Source organism: Austrofundulus limnaeus, unplaced genomic scaffold (genome assembly GCF_001266775.1).
Source record: "Austrofundulus limnaeus strain Quisiro unplaced genomic scaffold, Austrofundulus_limnaeus-1.0 Scaffold1325, whole genome shotgun sequence".
In the NCBI taxonomy this organism is placed as follows: domain Eukaryota; kingdom Metazoa; phylum Chordata; class Actinopteri; order Cyprinodontiformes; family Rivulidae; genus Austrofundulus; species Austrofundulus limnaeus.
Window position 1 is genome coordinate 16,027 of NW_013953727.1, and position 18,981 is coordinate 35,007.

The following is an 18,981-nucleotide window of genomic DNA, read 5'->3' on the forward strand; positions in this document are numbered from 1 at the left end:
GAGTGAGTGTGAGAGAGAGAGAGAGAGAGAGAGAGAGAGAGAGAGAGAGAGAGAGAGAGAGAGAGAGAGAGAGAGAGTGAAAGGTTTTGGTCCTTCGACACAAAGACAGTCATTTTGTGGACTTCACTTTGGTAGAGCTGCAGTGGATTTACACCGACTGGACTTTATCTTTTCTGTTGCATGAAAATCCTGTAACTTTCTCCTTTGGGCTGTTAGCTGAAATTAAAATGTCTCATTTGCTCTGACAGGCCTTAAACCTTAATTATCCATAACTGCCAATCAGATGATAAACCTTTAGTCAAATCTTCTCAAATGTAAACGTTAGGAGAGAAAAAACTGCAGCAGCTGACTATTCTTTCACAACCTGTCTAGCTCCACATTAGCTATTATACAGACAAATYCAGCTATATTGTATAATAGCTGTTTTAACTACCAGTGGATGAAGGTTAATTGTAGATTTCAGCTGTTAAGTGTTAGGTGAGCTGAAAACAAGAAAAGCATGCAGGACAGATTACTCACGATATCCTGTTTGAGGATCCGAAGATTAATCAGAATGCGAGAAGAGAGGAAAGAGACAAGTGTGTCAGTGTTTGATGTCCATGAATAAAACAGCAGCAAATAATGTCACATAATAGCTGCTGGACTGCGATTATTTAACCAGCAGCCACTTATACAATAACATTAGCTGAATATGATTTTAAAGGTTAAAACACACGAGAACAAGCTTCTAATCAAAGATTGAAGAAGGAAGAGTCAAACACAGAAGTGAAAACGAGTTTAAATGGCAGAGAAGATGCAGACTGCAGGAGATTCMGCATTTTTATGTGAACTAATTATGACAGCTGAGATCTCTTTTATAGCTGCAGGTGATCTCGAGACAGAATCTCATTTAGCTTTCATATGCAAATAAAAGAACATTAAACCAGACGCCCTGACTCATATTCACATTTATCTATGTTTCATTTCTTTAACGTCTTTTTGAAAAAGATTCTTTGGATTTTATGCTTCAGCCCTTGAACTACACACTAACAGCTCAGCCTTACTGCTGTTAATGCAAACATACTCTAACTATTGCCCACCGCCATGAAAAGCAGGCAATTATGTGAATGTCTGCATCTTTGCATGCATGTGTTTGTCTCTGCCTGTTAGCAAAATATTTCGTGAAACATTAACTGGATTGATTACTCATTAACTTTTGGAGATAAAATGATTCAAGATGGCCACCGGAGTCAGTTTTACAGATGTTCAGCTAAAGTTTGGTGTGGTCAATAAGTCCTTAGTTAAAAACATTGCCATGCAACACAGCGAGTGACATGCATTCATTCAAGGAATGCTTATGTATATAAAATGTCATCAGGTTATCAGGGATGTGTATACAAATTTAAGATTCCAGGGTGGGGTGACAGAGAATAATTGAGAACCACTGCATAAGACCAATTTTGGAAATTTTGTTTCTTTCGTTCCTCAAGTGTCAAATATAAAGTYTCATTAAAACAACTACATTTGCATTGCTTCTAGGAATGCATATCACCTGCCACTTTCCTTGCCAAGTTTTATAAAAAAAAGTTCTAGTTCTAATGCGATTCAGTTATTTAACTTTACACAGACAAAATATTCACAGTGACMAATTGCTTTGTTTACGTTTCAGGGACTTGGAAAGTAAAGTATTTCTAGCTCGCTAAAATGCAAATCTTACAACCTGGACGACTGAAAATCCATTTAAAATCCAATCACACACTTTGGAAAAAGGCTGGCAGGATTGTATTTAACTATTTATTTCCAGTTAATGTTCAGACACACTAGTTTGGTTTGTTTACGCTGACCTTTCAGACTGTAGATACACGCTGAATTTGACAGTGTGAACAGCTGGCGTGCGTATTTTCATGTGTTTGAAAAAGGTTGAACACTCACGCCTGCATAGTTGTTGTGGCTGTTTGAAAGGAGAACATGTTTTCCTTGGGGAACCAGTTTGTGTCTTCTGCAAAAAAAAGGGAAAGAAATTAGAATTCCAYTGTTCGATGGACAAAGAAAACAATCTGTGCAGCGTACTGGCAATAGTTCAGGTAAGGTTAAAATGAAAGCACAAAACCAGCACCAGCACCTCACAGTCCACCACTCAACAAATGGAGAGAGGGAGACACAAAGGAAGAAACAGCAAAGAAGAGACGGAGAGTCAGAAATACACGTCACATCTAACACCAACAGTCCCCAAGAGACCAGAGAAGAAATTGATTTCAATTGTTTGTGTGTTTCATTTATTACGACTGGTAAAGCATAAAAAGCAACACAACATTTATTGCCTCCTATGCAGCTATCTGAAAGTGGTTCAATGATATTTCTTCTCTGGACCAGAAACCAAAAAAAAGACCAGTTTAAGGGTCTCTCCCATCCCCACCCATTTGGATCTCAGGGTCTCTCACTTCCTTTGTGTCCTCCACCCTCTCACCTCTCTCCAGCCCAGTCACCCGGTCCACACTCCACATCCGCTCTAGGCGTCGGTGCTGCTTGCCTTGGTCTCGGGATGTGCTCTCCAGGTCTAGAGAGCCTTGGCTGCGAGATGGCGTACCGCTGCAGGACTCACAAGCCATCCCCCGGTACTCCGCCTCGCCTTTCCCAGTGTCTCCCAGGCTGCGGATGTTGTGGGCGCTGACTGAGGTCTGCAGAGGCGGCTGGGACAGATGGTGGTGGTGGTGGTGCACTGCATGATGGGAGTGGGGCCCTGCAACAGGTATTTGCTGCTGCTGCTGCTGGTTGCTACTGCTGCTCCCACCCGCCCCGCTTACTCCTCCGCTGCTAGCAGGGGTGTTGGTGAGAGCGGCGGTGTGATGGTGGTGGTGGTTACAGTGGTGATGGTGTCCGCCGCTGCAGTTGTTTGCGCCGCGGCCACTGCTCGAACGGTTGCATTGGGTTGGAGACGAAGTGACGGAGGACGGGGAGGTGGAGGGCTGGACCGAGCCACCTCTAGACCCACCGCTCCCCGACTTTTCCTTTAAGACGTCCAGTTCTAGGCTCTCTTTGCTGTCCCGGCTGRTGCTCATCAACATACCGTGTTGGGTGGTGATGGTGTAGACGCGGGCGGGCTGCAGGGCGCACTCTARGGACTTCTTCTGCTCTTCCTCCGCCGTGAAGCTGCTTTCAAGCGACAGACACCCAGGCTTGGTGGAAATGGCGACGGAGCGGGCAGGAGGCTGGATAAAGGCCAGTTTCTCTTTAGCTACCTCTTGTTTTGTCTTACAGTTTTTGGTGGTGGAGCAGGGATTGACGTGAGCGTTACTGTCAGGGCCAACTGGGTCGGTTGGCGACTCTGGATCAGGACCCACCAACGATTCACACAGAAGGTGAGCTAGAAAGTAAAAGAAGAAGGTGAGTATAAAAACATTTGGTGAGGAGTTAAAGAAGAAGGAAAATAAAAAGTAAAAGTATGACAGATAGAGTGACATCATCATCTCTGGTTATCAGCTGTTGTAGCGGCACACCAGCGAGGACAACCTGGCATTTTCCGTAGAGGATGAAACGGAAGGATTGAAACATCTATGGAACACGCAGAATAGGAAAAGAGGGATGAACAAGAGGGAAGGATGACAGAGACGCTGACCTGATCCGTTTCGGTTTTCAGGGTGAGTGTGGGACAGGTACTCTCCAAATGCTCGTGCTGCTCTGTGGGGATACACAAACACGACACACACAAAGAAATTAATTCATGGGTGGAGAGGAAGGATGAGCGCGAGGAGAGACAAAAGGGAAGAGGAGGAAGGAGAAAAAAGGGCAAGGGAACTATATATTTTAATCTTAATTGCCTTCTTTGTAAGATTGTGCCACCCACAGATTAGGATGTTCCTGTTTTATCTTTCCTCTTCAGCCAGTCTTAGCCGGAGATGAAGACACTGAGACAGCAGGAGGAGATCAAGCGAAGATTGTTTTAGGTAATTTCACAGTATGACCTCTGTTTGCGTTGGTGGAGCTAACTGCAAGGAAGTTGACTGAGTGCATGCATGTGTGACTACATGCTGTAACCACATGTCAATGAAAATACTCATACTTGACAAAGTCATGATATACACTGTGAGTACGCTCTAGCACACGTTAGAAAGAATGGTTTTATTGGCATCTACTTTGTTACTAACAAGTGACAAGTCTATAAATGACTTGATTTGCAATGAGCTGGCATATCTGCAATGGACACCAGAGGGCATAAGGGGTGGCATCGATGGTGTTATCAAGCAGTTGAAGGTCACCAGTCACAGAGGATACTTCACAGATAAATTAGCATCAGCAGCACTTGACAATGTTGGATGTGAGTCACAATGGGAGGTTGGGTGGTTGCATTTTGCAACTGATGTCACAGCGGCACAATATCTAGAGTGGTGCCAATATACTGATGACACGGGGTTGTGTACAGCAGTGCAGCTGTGGATGAGTGGTTAAGGGAGTTGTTCTTTAATGAGAGAGTTAAGGGTTCGATTCCTCTACACTAGCTGTGTTTCCATTGCAAATGTGCGCAAAACTTTGTCGACATTCTGTTAATYTCGAAAAACACAGTTTCGCAACTGCYGTGTTTCCATTAAGAAATGCTATTAAAGTCTCGCGTGAATACGCTTGTTCTRGCAATAAGTCATTACAAACATGGCGGCAATGGATGTAAACACATAGCATGTTGTTACCACGATACTAGCGCTCATCATCAGAGGAGACGTCGGCGTCTTTTATCAAGACTTTCCAGCGACAAGCCCCTACTTGGGAGCGGCTATGCTGTGTTTTTGGGAAATTGTAGTCGGTGAGTTTATTACTTTATTTTACTACTTCTGTGATTTCACTACTACTTCTACTTCCTGTTGTCTTCCTCGTCGCCTTTTTCGCCAGTAGAAACAGCCGGTTGTTGATCACGTGACTCCCGTGATGCGAAAAAGTATTTCCAATACAGTTTTGTGAAAAACACCAATTTCGATACGGCCGAAAAACCACCTCATCCTAGCGCAAAAAACATTTTGTCGAAAAACTTTATTTTTTTTTAATTGACGTGTTTCCATTGAGCAAATTTATTTTCAAAATTCTAATCTGCGCATTTTCATGGTAAATGGAAACGCAGCTTCAGTCACATCAAAGTGTCCTTGGGCAAGACACTGAACCCCCGCTGTGTCTGATGTGTGTCCCATCGGTGTATAAAAGTGATTTAAAGCACTGACTAATCTCTATAGAATGATTTATGGACTGTCGATTAGCTTTGTAAAGATGTGGAGTGCTGTATAAATGTGAGTGTGAATACATAAATGAGGGCACAGATTGTGTTGTAATGCGCTTTGAGTATCCTGGTTGTATAGAAATGTGCTAATGTGCTATAAGTACAGTCCATTTATCATTTAACAATGATTTTCAGCCTTGCCTTACCACGGTTGACCAAAGTGGGTGCACGACTTTGCCAGTGGAAAAGAATAGAAAGAAACAGAGTGTTCAAAGTAACCCCAAATTATAGGAAACCGATTCAAAGTTATACTTGAGTATTTAATTGCACATTCAAAGATTACCAGAACCTTTTGCAGCTGGGTCAAGAACACAGAACTTCAGGTCATTGGCAGTTGGCACAGTTTTGCTTACAACACGGAAGTTTTAACACTTCTCTGCAGAACTGAGTCACGCTCAGTGAGAGCAGGTGGAATGACATGAATGCCCTGGAAATGACATAATTAAAAAAGGGGATATGACCTCACCTTTCCAACTGACTCAGTTCACAACTAAGGAAATCCTACGAGCTTAGATGTAGAAACATTATGGTTGTGTCTTAGTTCAGAGGTTGCAGTCAACGTAGGGCGCATTCCTCGGCCGCTTATGTCACTGTGCTGCTGTAAACCAACTATAGGTGCCTACTCATGCGGCCGACAAAACTACAAAAACATAGGCTGCATCTTAGTATCCTACTCGCTGATGAAATGCCAGGATTACTTGCGCTGTCAGCAAGCCAAACAGAAAAATGAAGACACTTTTGTTTAAACTTAAATTTGTGAAAACAGTGTGAAACTTCTCCAGGAGGACCACAAAACATTGCGCTACGGTTCTTGTAACAGTGACTCAGGATACAGCCATCAACACCGCATGGAAGGAGTATTTTTTGTCACTTTTTCCTTCAAATATACTAGCTAACAGCTGGATTCTGACATGCTGAATTTGACTGGAAAAAAGTGCAACCATGAACTTAACGTCTGCTCCAAACTTTTTATCCCAGATCCGATCCCTGCACTTTCTGGCTCTTAACCAGGTACAGTAAACCTTATTGTGTTCACTGTAGCTCACGCACTGCTAGCTTTACTCCTAGTAGGTATGTGACAATCTTTGATCCCAGTTGACACATTTTTTTAGATTCCAGTGATTAAAAGTCATGCCGCAGATTTATTAAAAGGTAAATAATTAGAACACTGTTTGTGTTATATGCTTATTTGATTTTAGCTGCATCCAATAAAATGGGTTTTAACACAATATGGGGACACATACCTACTCCTAGCATCCATACAGCAGTCTACTGCAGCCAGTCACGCATTCAGTGATAATATATTTACACAAGTTTTAAACATCACCATTAAGTTTCTATAAACAAGGCAAAAGCAGTGGCTCAAGTGCTAAAAATACACACGCACACAGGCCAGATGTCACAAGCTATGATATAAGACAACAAACAGTAAAAACACCAAATTTGAAACAATTCCGCTCGCTTAGTCTTGTCGAAGACCTCAGCTTTTCAACTAAACTTTCCTGTGATTCCTGATGTGTCAACATTTGCTCTTGGAAAATATGTTTCTGTTCTGACATTACCACTGAATCCCAGTACTAATTCACACCAATTGTCCAATCATTTGAGAGAGCATCAGTTAATGTATGTGTGATGTCATGAGTGGAGATCACTACTGAGACACAGCTATTGTGTTTGATTGTGTTTTATTTCAGTGCAAGGGTGTGTGACTAAATATAACCTAGGAAGATTTTTTTGCAACCTAATCACAGTATTTTAATCTAGTATAAAAATAAAACTCATTGAACACTGATTATAAAAAATCATTCTAAACATCTCAATAAAAATATGTATATGTGAAGTGTACAATGAAATCAACAAAAATCTATCACAATCAACCCTGTCTGGGTTGTGGAGAGACATCGTTTTATTCCTGGCATCGTGATGTGAGGAGCCATAAGGTGRGACTTCAAATCACCTTGTTTACATATGTGTTAGGCCTCCTGTGACAGCACTGTGGTTTAGTCTTTTAACAAGAAAACACCTGTTCAGACACGTGTGGACTGTGGACTATGACTGCATAAACAGGTCCTCTCTGTGACTAGTCAGGTTCCTTGATCTTTTCCTAATAAAACATGGATTTATCTCCCTYTGACTATGGTCCAGTGTCAATGTGCTGGATCTTAATGGTCTGGATTTAAATCACACAAAGGGATTTGCCTTCTCTCTGACATGGGACCAGTTGGATGCCCATACTTCCAACTCTACCATCCATCTGATCTGATATTACAATCACTGCAAGTCTGTCACGTGACTTTTCAACAAGTGCAATTTTCTTTTCCACCCTTCCTTCTGAGTGCGTGATGGTTTTGTCAGTAAACAAAGTTGGCAAGAAATCCATAACTTCACAAACCAATTTCAGCAATACAGCTAAAACCAAATATTATAGAGAAGCTCCTCCATTTAAAATAACGGACTCGCTAACCTCTATAATTTATTTTATGGATGTGAGTGAAAAGAGTTCAAGGGCTTTGAAAAGAAATATCCATAAAGTTGCTTTTCCTGTGCCAGACTGAGTACAACAGCYTTATCTGTTAGGATTAACGGTTTGTAACTTCTTTTTCCTGCTGAATATGACTTTGGCTTATTTTTTATCATTTAAGTCATCTAACAAAATTTGTGTAGGTGACTCATTGTGAGGAGAAGTCTTTACTGTTCACGCTAAAGCAGCACATATTTAGAARGTCTTTTGAGTTTGCTGGATCCAACCCCTCCATTATGCTTTGGCTGTCATTCAACTCTGTCAATCTGCACAGGAACCTGACAGTTTGCAAAAGTGAGAAAGATAAAATATAGCTTATCTGTGAAAACGGGCTAAAAATAATGTGCAGGGAAAACAAAGTCAAGCCAAGCTTTTAACCAGCTAAATGCTTGACTGTGTGGTGGTTTTATGCTAAAGCTARAAATAATGTTAGTTATTTAGCATCGTTAACTCTCCATTCTGACTTCACTGATGTAAATGAACTATATTTTAAGGGTAGAGTGGCTCCTGGCAGGACTCGTTCTCTCAAGTATTCTTCATATTACTGTCCTTTTTATGTGCTCTCACATTAAATATATCAATGGGATGCCAAGTGTAAAATAAAATGTCAAAAATTAGCACTACCATTTGCATTATTTAGCTCACTTTCTGAGAGTTATGCTTCTGATGCTGCTAAAGAGGGTTTTAAAATCAAAATTAGTTAATTGAAAACAGCATGGCAGGTGCCTGTTGTCTGGCAGTTTGAACTGCCGCTCAGACAACAGGTGCAACTGCAAGTTTGACYTCTTGTAGGGAAGTTTTAGCCGTGATGAAGGGTTAGCATTTTTCTAAGATGATGCATTCCACTCCAAATCAATCAAATCAACCAATTAATCAATCAACTTTATTTGTACCCGCAGGTAAATTTGGTTACAGTGAAAACGAGTCAGATTCTGTCCAAGAAAAAGCACATCTGACATGGACATACAGTGGACACAACATGATTAAAAAGTGAACAGGTGCTCATAAAACTCAACTACATAAGAATCAAAGATAAAAACAAAATAAAATCAAATAAAACTATATAAGACAAAAAAGAATAAAATGACTAACTAGTGTAATGTATATTATGTAATGTTACTCCAAAATACTTAAATGCAAATTTCAACATTTAAGGTTTAACATTTACGTTATGGATTTAATATTAACATATATTTTAACATTTAAATTTTACATTTTGTAAAAAAATTAGCAAACAGTGAGCTAAATAACAAAAAAACATTAATGGAGATTTTTTTACGCAGAAAGTGAGCTAAATAATGAAAATCTATTAGTGACATTTTTAAACATTTTATTTTACACTTAGCACTTCTGTTTTCTGTTCCCATGGCTATTGTTCCTATCTTCACACCTGTTGCCCATCAGTAATCACTCACTTGRTCTCACTCAGTAATCAACACTCCCAGGATTTATTATTGCATACTTATCAGTCTCTGCCTGCTCAGTTTCTAATATTTGTTTTAGATTTTTGTCTTGGTTTACTTGCCTACAGTCTTGGGTCCATTTCAGCCACAAACCTGACAGTCAGCTTAGATCTGTAACATTCCACCTGCACAAACATGCTGATTTATGCAGCTGTGGCACTTMTATCTGCTTGAGTGGACACAACTCAATTGTTCTCTTATAAACACTCACGTAGTGACCATACTGTCTCACACGGAGGCTGTGAAATGTTTGAATTTAGCATTCTGCGTGGCAGCTGGAGACTGAGTGAATCTCACTCTGTAAAGCTGGCCCCTGTGGCTCCAATCTAAAATTAAACCAGTTTTCTCCCAGAGAGTCATGCTTTTCAGAGATTGCGTCTCACTGCAACTCAAGCTCAAGATTTTTTTATGAGAGGAAACTATGGTTAGTTAGGCTAAATCTGTATGAGTGCAGATTACAAATACACAAATATGRACACTTTACTGCCAACCCACTCTAACCTTGTTCTTCCCCGTTAACCATTAGTGTGTGCTAAAACTACATCTCTGACTCTAGAAAGCATAATCTGCTTGAAGTGACCTACATTTTTGCCCCCAAAGGTGTCGCAGGTCCTCATTATTTCATTTGTAGTCAGGTTATTTTTCCCTACGGGGAATAATAAAAAAATAAGGAAGGCAAGACACAAGCGCTCGCTGAAGAAATCCCTGAACACTGGGTAATCCATAAGTGTGCACTTCCTCCCAGGCAGTTGCTTCAATTATTAAAGCTTGTCCAGCACAGCTAGTATACAGGTCACAGACATCACACTCTGACTCACAAACACAGCAGATCTGCAGCGAAAACAGACCCTTTTTTAGACTGTTTTGATGCTTCGTTTATCGGATGTCTCTGAGTTTCTTATTTAGACTCTGGTAAATTTAGTTCCAAGGTTAAAATTGACTCAAGGAAGGACAGACCACCTTAGGAAACAAGCTGGAAAAACACACAAACACAATACAGATAGCATGTATACGAAATCTATAAAAGCTACTTAGTCAGGTTGACTAATGACCATGTGTAAGAGAAGACAGTTGTAGATGTAATTGTATCCAAATATGAGTAGTTTTGTCCCGCTGAAATCACAAGCTCATAGAAATTTAGAAATGGAGTGAAGTGGAAAAAATATAAACAATCAGTATCTTACCTGTTGTAAATAGCTTCTTGAACGACCTCAGATTGGGAAAATTGAGTTTAACTCTGATCAAATTATATTAATTTGATTAATTCCCACAAATATTGTGTTTATTTATTTATTTATTTATTTTTAGGTTAAAGTTGTTTTAAAACTGCAGTGACCCARTTTGGTCTTGGTCCTGTTTGGTCTAGCCATAAGCTTGTCAGTCTGGTCAAAGTTAATCTCCCAACTGAGGTCAATCAAAGAACTATCTACAACAGGTAAGATATTAATTGCTGAGAACATTTCCACAGAAAACCACTTTAAAGGGGACATATGAAAAAAAATCATTTTTTAGCCGTTAAGTACATTTTGTTGTGTACTTTCTGCTTTAGGAGTGCAGAAAATATTTATTTAATCTCTCCTGGTGCTCTTTATATTCTGTATGGATCATATTTTTCAACCCATTCAGTTTTCTCTATTTCCTATTATGTTTTGTGAACTATTATGTAAAAGTATTTGCTGCCAAACGTCTAAACAAGGGCATATACTTCTGGCTTACTAATTTTGTGAATCCACGATTCAGCACGGTCGTCCTCACTCTCCTCTGGCTCAGACTCTGGCTCCAACATAAGGCTGAATGGACAAGTCTTCTGTTGTTGACATCATTTAATGAATCTGTAAATAAAAGTTGCTGTGCTGCCCCTACATAATTGTATGTCTGCTATCAAACTACAAAAATGGCCAAACATGGTGGTGGCGGGCAGGGTGATAAACGCCTCATTTGCATTCAAAGAGACAGCACCAAAACGTGTTGATCTCAAATGCACCTCAGAGAAAGGGTGAAAGAGGGGCTTGTGGAGTTACAATAAGGTAGAATTCAGACCAAAGCATTGCAATTCGACCTCAACTGAACGATTTAAATGTGAAAAGAAAGAATTTAAAAGCATGACATGTCTACTTTATGTAAAGCAGGGCCTCCTTGGGTAAAATTGAAAACTTGCAGCATCACATTACAGCTCATTAGAAAATTTTCCATTTATCTAATTTGCTCTGTTTCCTCACATGGAGGCGATGATAAATAAGTTTTTCTTGCGCTTGCAGCTTCTTTTTAACTCCTCCATTGTTAACGGTAATGACAAAAGTGAATGAGGCAACGTTGGCGCTGAAATTGAGAACCGAGAGGCTGTGCACGTGCTGCGACACCATCCAGCTCCCCTCAATACACTTCTAAAAATAGATCTCCATGCAGCGGCAAGTCTACTCTGCTGCACCTTCTTGGAAACACTCTTTGAGTGTCCTAACGGTCCTGWGTGTGTGAACAAAGTTTGTRGCAGGTGGAGTGCACGGACCGTAGGGTAAATGTTCARATATGCTTGTGTTGCCAGGGAAGCAACAAGCAACAATCACTACTGTACAGAGTCCTAATCAATGGTGTCCTCTTTAATCAGCAGCCCTCCCTAAGAAGGACTGAGACGTTTTCATTTTGTCCTCCTAGTTCATTATTCAGCAGACTGGACTCTGATTAAAATTCACAAACAATTGTGCAGGGGACGCACATCATCCATTATACATGAGAGAGGAAAGCGAGCAAAACGCCTCGCCATCCCATCCATTAAAGAAAAGCTGCCCTCTCTTTGAGCCGTCTTGTTCTCGTGTTACTGCTGCGCCTCGGCTTCGTATACAGTTTCAACACATCATGGACACAGGTGGCAGCTGAGAGAGACGCACACGAGTGAAAAATGAACGAGGAGAAGCTGGGCAGGCAGATATGGGAATTCGTCCCGCATGCTCTCAGACATGTGATAGTGGGGTTTAGTGGGGGAACTGAGTTGGGGAGGGGGGCAGGGTTTGTAAAGGAGAGATTATTGCGGCGGAATGGAAGAGAAGCGTGCGCAGATAAATTAGGGGCTTATAAACGATGACAGCTCGAGTAAACTTACAGAAAGTGAGACAGACGGGGAACGCAGTCAGCTGAACGGGGGACAAACGGGATGAAACTGATGGCAGATTTTGATTTCGTCCCTAAAACTAAAAGACTTTATGCTGTGAACATCCGCTTTACCACATTGCTGCTGAATTGAAATATTATACTTTAGAGCCGATGAGAGGAAGAARGCAAGCAGCGGGAGCAGCAAGATCAATTTCCAGTACTTAAATATTCTAACAGTGATGAACAACTTGGCAGGGTGGAAGTGAAATCATCAGTTGTCAGAACAGTGGGTCACTCTTGACCTGGATCATTAGTGAGCTCTGTTTGTACTCTGAAGTCGGACTTTGAGTTTAAAGTTGGAGATTAAACTCAAACACCACTAACTCACCATGGCTTCCTCATGTATTTGCAGCATCAAACTTTTTATTTCCCTTTTTCCAGTTTGAAATTTCATTATCACCCATCGCTAAAAGGTGAAGGAAGTTAACATTTCACTGGACATATTTTGTATTAAATTTGCAGGAACTAATCGATGAATGCACCTCAGTTTTACATCTTTTTCAAGGGAGGCCTAGGCCTGACGGCAACCTATTGTACATGTTTTTGGGGTGTAGGGGGAACCAGAGTACCCGGAGAACATGCAAACTCCGCACAGAAGGACCCCTGAACTGGGGATCGAACCCACAACCTTCTTGCTGTGAGGCATCAGTGCTAACCACTGATCCGTTGTGTTGAAAAAAATCACTACTGAGCTGCAATATGATGAGGTGCACGTTGCCAKAATGTCTGAATGCCTAAATACTTTTTCATTTTGTATTGCTAATAAACTTAGCACACGTTAGGTCATTTGAATTTGGTGGGTTATTTCTTTGTTGTAACAAGGCTTCTTAACACTAAATCTTATAAAAAGAAAAGCCTGTTAAATTTAATTTTCAATGATGCCACATGTGTAAGGAACATGCATTTGTGGGATGAGCAGTAGAGCTGAGTGCACACATGAAAATTTCACCAAATCTTCTCTGCCAAACAGCTTATTTTGCTGTTAAAGTGTTTTGAGCTTCTGGTAGCCCCAGGTGCTGCCAGTCAGGTGCCCACTATAAGATTTTTTGCCAAGAAACATTGTTAGTATAGTATACTATTCACTATTCACTAAGACATCAACACCATCACAACCAGAACATGAAGAAGCAACCTGTCCAACTTCCTGTCTGAACATGTTTTCTGCTTCTTCTGAACAAATGTGAGCAAATGTGAGCACTATTATGTCTTTGTTTGGTTTAAGCAAAATGTACTGAACTGTTGGAAACATTGACAAAAGCTTCAATACTGACTTCAAAAAGCAATAAATAAATAATAAACCCCAGTTCTATTTGCAACTGTATTTTAAAAGATATGGTTAGACTGATGCAAAAACTGAAACCTAAAAACAGGAGAGATGCAAGCATGTGTTTCCAATAACTCACACTGATGTAGGGGTCACCTCGAGTGAAGAAACAAGATTTACTGCCTCGAAGCAGGCCTCGGACAGGCCTGACGAGAGGACAGGAACTCTGTCACAAACTGAACTCTAGGCCATGACAGGTCATTCCAACCGTGGAAGAGAACCCCTCAGTTCTCTTAATCAGATAATGGACAGAACAATCTCTTCTGTTCGTGATTCATTTGTTGTTCAACTAATAATGTTTATGCATTTGTTAAATCATGATAATGACTGTCACAGGAAAAGTGGAACCACTTCTTTTCTTTTATTGTGCCTTAAAGATTTATAATGGTATAAAAATTACAGAGAATCTGATTACAATGTCTTCATTGTGTTTTTATGTAAATCACTGTTTTTATTTTACTGTGAACACAGTAATATAATTGTGGATTTTTCCTGAGAAAATCTTTCATTTATCTGGACTAACAGAAGGTTCAGAACTGATTATAAAACAGAAACGTTAATTAATCATCATAAATGTTTTGCAGTGATTTCTCTTTGTCTGTCAGAAGAAAGCTGAAAAGAGGTTATCATATCATGTTGTTGAACAACATGATCTGAAAAGAGGTTATCATATCATGTTGTTGAACAACCACAGAATTTTAACCTTGGGCTGGCGCCGGCTGGCAAATCTTTATCTTTCTTTCTCTGACTCATCTCTAAGCCTGAGGGCGGAACCAAAGTTCGTCCGTTTCTTTTACTAACCCAGACGGCTTTGAGCGATGCACTCTTCTTTCTGATTCCAACCTAGGAAGACAGCTGGGATTCTCTCCGGAGAAACCCCAGTTTGGCATTAAGTCTGATCCCATGAGCTAACTAGGGAAGACTTCACAGCCAGGGACCCGGCACGCCTGCCGYTGGTTCCAAATCGAGGCTTCAAGCCTCTAAGTGTGTTTTTAACTCCCAAGGGGAGATTTTATTTTGGAAGGAGGAACCGGATACGGCTTTAATTTTTCTGACTTGGACTGAAACAGACGAAAGTTACTTGTAAAAACACCTGTTCGCCAAAGACCGGTAAGCGAGCCAACATCAGTTCCCTGACTGATCGGAGTCGAGTCAGCTCCTACCCCGAGGGTGCCTTAAGAAGCCATCATCAGGTAAAAGCTGATGTGTTCGGAGTGACGTGTCGTGGAACCTGAGCTTAGAAAAGACGTGCAGTTCCGGTTGACCCACACTTTGATAAAAGTAAAAGTCGTAGTAACAAACTAATCTTACTTTCCTCCTTTCCTTGTTCTTAATTTAACAAAACTTAAGCTAAAAGTGCCAGTAAAATTGTTTTGTTGTTAACATCAGAACTGACTTTTTGCTGTTCTGTATAAGTAATCTGAGTTGATGTGAATTGAAATTCGACGCGGGTTTTATCTCATTTAACTCTGACGCTTGTTATAGGAATAACCACAATCAAGTGTAACTTATGATCTGTTCAATTTGTGTAAATAAATGATTGCATAGTCTTTTATGAATCAACTTGAACTCGTCTGAACGTTCACTTATTGTGTCACTTTTCACTTCACACAGTCAAGATATTAACAGGTAATGAGAAATACCTTGGTAAAAGTTTCCTCATAACCTTGTGTATGAGAGATGTGGGAAAAGGTTAATTCACTTTAAGCTCACTCCTACACTGAATTTAAGCTTTTCATGTTGTTTTTCCTGAATAACAATGATGTAGACATARAGGACATCCATAATTTCCTATGACTTTGTGAATCTGCCTCTCCTAGGTGTCCTCCCAACAAGCTACCAAGTAAGAAAAACGTTCCTTGCTTCTTATTTTCCCTAATTAAATTTTCCTCTCAGATTCTCTAATTGAGTTTCCTACAAACACACAGACACACTTGTGGAAGCGCAGCAGCGCACCAACATCCACAGCTGGAGAGATGAGAACCCGTTGAGAGTCTKATACCATGACGGAAGGGTTGACAAGACCTAATGGCTCTCCTGAAGGTGCAGTGCATTGTGGGACATGAGAGACAAGCATTAGCTCGAAATGTCAGGGCTGTTTGAAATGTCAGCAGACTTTTGGCCCAGAGCAAAGCCCCGTCGCACAAAGAGCTCGGCGATTTAACTGATTCATAAGAGTGTTACTGTTGGAACATAAAGCTGAACAGAATTTTAAATAATCACATTCCTTTTAATACTTTTTTTTCACATAAAAAGTACATTTTGCCAGGCTAACACAAAATATTAGCTGCTGAAAAACAATACATAAAACACCTCTCATTTTTCTGATTGGAGTTAGCCTAATTTAGCAACTTAAAATTAATAATCARACTGAAATTAACTTGAGAGATTTAAAAAATGTAATGTTCCTTAAGACAAAACGGGTTAATAAAACAGAACATTAAGTTATATAACATTAACAGAGTGACTGCAGATCAACACCTGGTTGTCCTGAATAAACCAAGACATCTTTCATTTGCATCCTTCAGTTAAAGCCAAGCCTTTCATCTCTAATGCCATTTTTCACAGCGCTGCAGCTTTGTGAGGCCTGTTGTCCGCAGCCATTCAGCCGAGCCACAGCGCAGCTCTCCTCTGAGGCTGATCASCAGATCAAAGCTTCTGTTTTCTCACTCAGTGCTGCTGGATGCAGCCCGTGTAAATAAGATGTAACCTCTCTCTTTTCTCCTTCTGCCCCCTGGCTTTCAGCCGCAGAGCCACTTCTGGAGCAGGGACAGACAAAATATAAACGTGCAAAATGACACAACAAACTTGTGTAATGATTTTGCCGAGGCCTGTGTGTTTGTTTGTCCGCAACATTTACAGATGTTGAGCTAAAATCTAGTGTGGCAGTAGCTGAGAGTCATTCACAACACATACTCAAAGCACCAACAGTTCAAGTGAAATAGTTTAATATTGTAAAAGAAAGCATYTTATTTTAAAGATTTGATCAAAATGGTTACAAAAGTGTTATTTTTTCACCATCAGATTATTTAATCTAAAACTGGGCCAGAAAGATGGCAGATAATTTGCATAAAAGCCTTTATTTTCCATTAGTTTCATTCACCATAAACCCCCTGTATCGAGGTGAAACAAGTCATTTTTTTCTGTTCTTTCCATGATAATCCTCAGAAATGTTTTTCAGTCTGGCACTCGGTGCTGACATAGCAGCGCTAGTCTGTCCAACACTTCAGCGCATAATTAAATCTCTCAAAAACCAGTTGATGGATGAAGAGGGAAGCCAGTAAGCAAGAGCCAAACTCCTCCAAGCAAAGTTTATTTTACCTTTTATATAAACAGGAAAATTCACAAATCTCGGTTTGAGCAGCCGAAACACGTGTGTTTTTGGACTGTAGGAGAAAACCGAAGCTGGAGAAAAGCCACACAAACAGACAACATGAAAACTCTACACATCCAACGGGTCCTGAACACCAGACCTTTTAGCTGTGGGGAAACAATAAAAATTACATCATTTTTGTGCCCAGATGAGCCACAAAATAGAAGTCACAGCATTTTACTGCCGGTTTGGAGTAACATCGATAAGTCAAAGAGCTTCATCAACAAACATTGTCCTTTTTAATCACTCCTGACCCCTGTGTTTATCTCTTTGTAAGATATAGGGTTTAAATGTGATATTAAAGATCGTTTTTTTAAGTTAACTTAATTAGTTTGTTTGGTCCTTCATGTATGGTGGCTGACATGTGCAAATGTTGCAAAAAAAACACACACATTGCAAACAAACAAATAAATTAAATAAAAATACGATGCGAAAGAAAAATGCTTCATTCACAAAACTGTCTGCAAGTTAGAAATGTTGCAAACTCCAAAACACACACACAAAAAAATGCAAGAAGAAGACGTTGCAAAGAAAAAAATAATAAAAGATGCATTCTAAAAACCAATCATTTTTCTAACAGGCAGTCTGTTTTATAAACACAGCATATATTTTTTTCTTTGCAGCGTCTTTTTCTTGAATTTGTTTTTTGTGTTTGTGTGTTTTGGAGTTTGCAACATTTTCTAACTTGCAGTCAATTTTTTGAATGCAACATCTTTATTTTGCATCATTTTATTTGTTGTTGTTTGCAGAGTATTTACCATTTTCTGCACATTTGCACCTGTCGGCCACTGTATTTATGACTCATGCAACACCTACTTTGAGAAGTGATACTCAAAAAACTACGTAGATCTCCACAGTTGATTCCCAACTTTTGAGCAAATCTAAACTATTTCCAAAACAGATTAAACATGTTTGAATATATTCTGGAAAAGCTTTAGCAGCGTCACCAACAGCCTTGTGATGACCATAAAGAGCTGCAGAAGAAACATCTTCTCCTTTAACTCAGAATGCTGTTTAGTGCGACGCTTCGGGGCWCACATTAGAGAAATGGATGACTATACGTCTTAAATAATGCAAGGATATGAAGTGACACTCGAGCTGACCTCTTTAAGAGAAAGTGGAAACACAAGGAGCCAAAGCTAATTCAGGACAGTCACAGGCACAAAACAAGAATAAATATTTGAAGAACTTTTCCCCAGAAGGAAATTGTCTAATGAAAAACAAGATTCCCTGCAGAGACACTGAAGCTGCTTCTTRCTCCCAGACAGGTAATTTAGCTTGTCAATTTAAAGACAGTCTGCTCCCAGACAACATTTAAAATGGCTCCTATTTGCAACATGACCACCAGAAGGCAGAACTCAAACACCTTTACTTTAAGTAATTAAATGTATTTTTAAGTGTAAAACACCAAGAGCCTGATCGTCACAATCATGTCAGTTTACTGGACTAATGTTTCATAACTAAAGATTTATTATCAATGTTATCACCCTACTGTAAAAACCTTTTTTCTGTATTTTTATGTTTTTAAATTGAAATAAAAATATATGTTTATAAAAGATTTTTGGAACAGTGGAGGCTAAATCTCAGAGAAATTCTTCACTGTTTAAAAAATACTGGGTGCATTATTGGTATCTAGTTTAAACATTTAAAAACAGGCAGACATGATGAGTAAGAACTTCTCTCAAAGTTTATTTCGTAACTTTACTTGCTGCTTAATTATAACTGGCATGAAATGTGAGGCTTTGTTAGGAATAAATGCACTAAAATGGATAATTGGTTAAAAATAATAATAACAACTGGTACCACTTTACAATAAGGCTCCTCTTATAGATGTCTTATAGTTTATAGACAGGTTATTAATTCATCTGTAAACACTTTATAAATCATCAATAAGTGTTTATTTTGCATTAAGGA

The 18,981-nt window shown here is 39.7% G+C and overlaps 1 protein-coding gene across 5 annotated transcripts in view; it reads right to left on the reverse strand.

Moving 5' to 3' along the window:
• Window positions 1–18,981, reverse strand: part of LOC106534978 (NMDA receptor synaptonuclear signaling and neuronal migration factor) — a gene marked incomplete at its 3' end in the record, with an annotated part of 35,381 nt that overhangs the window by 14,096 nt on the left and 2,304 nt on the right. For 2 of the 5 annotated variants that reach the window (XM_014031809.1, XM_014031810.1), the window contains 4 exon segments: window positions 520–525; window positions 1,912–1,978; window positions 2,447–3,343; window positions 3,596–3,657. In XM_014031809.1, coding sequence (XP_013887263.1) covers window positions 520–525; window positions 1,912–1,978; window positions 2,447–3,343; window positions 3,596–3,657 — 1,032 coding nt within the window. 5 annotated transcript variants of the gene reach the window in all.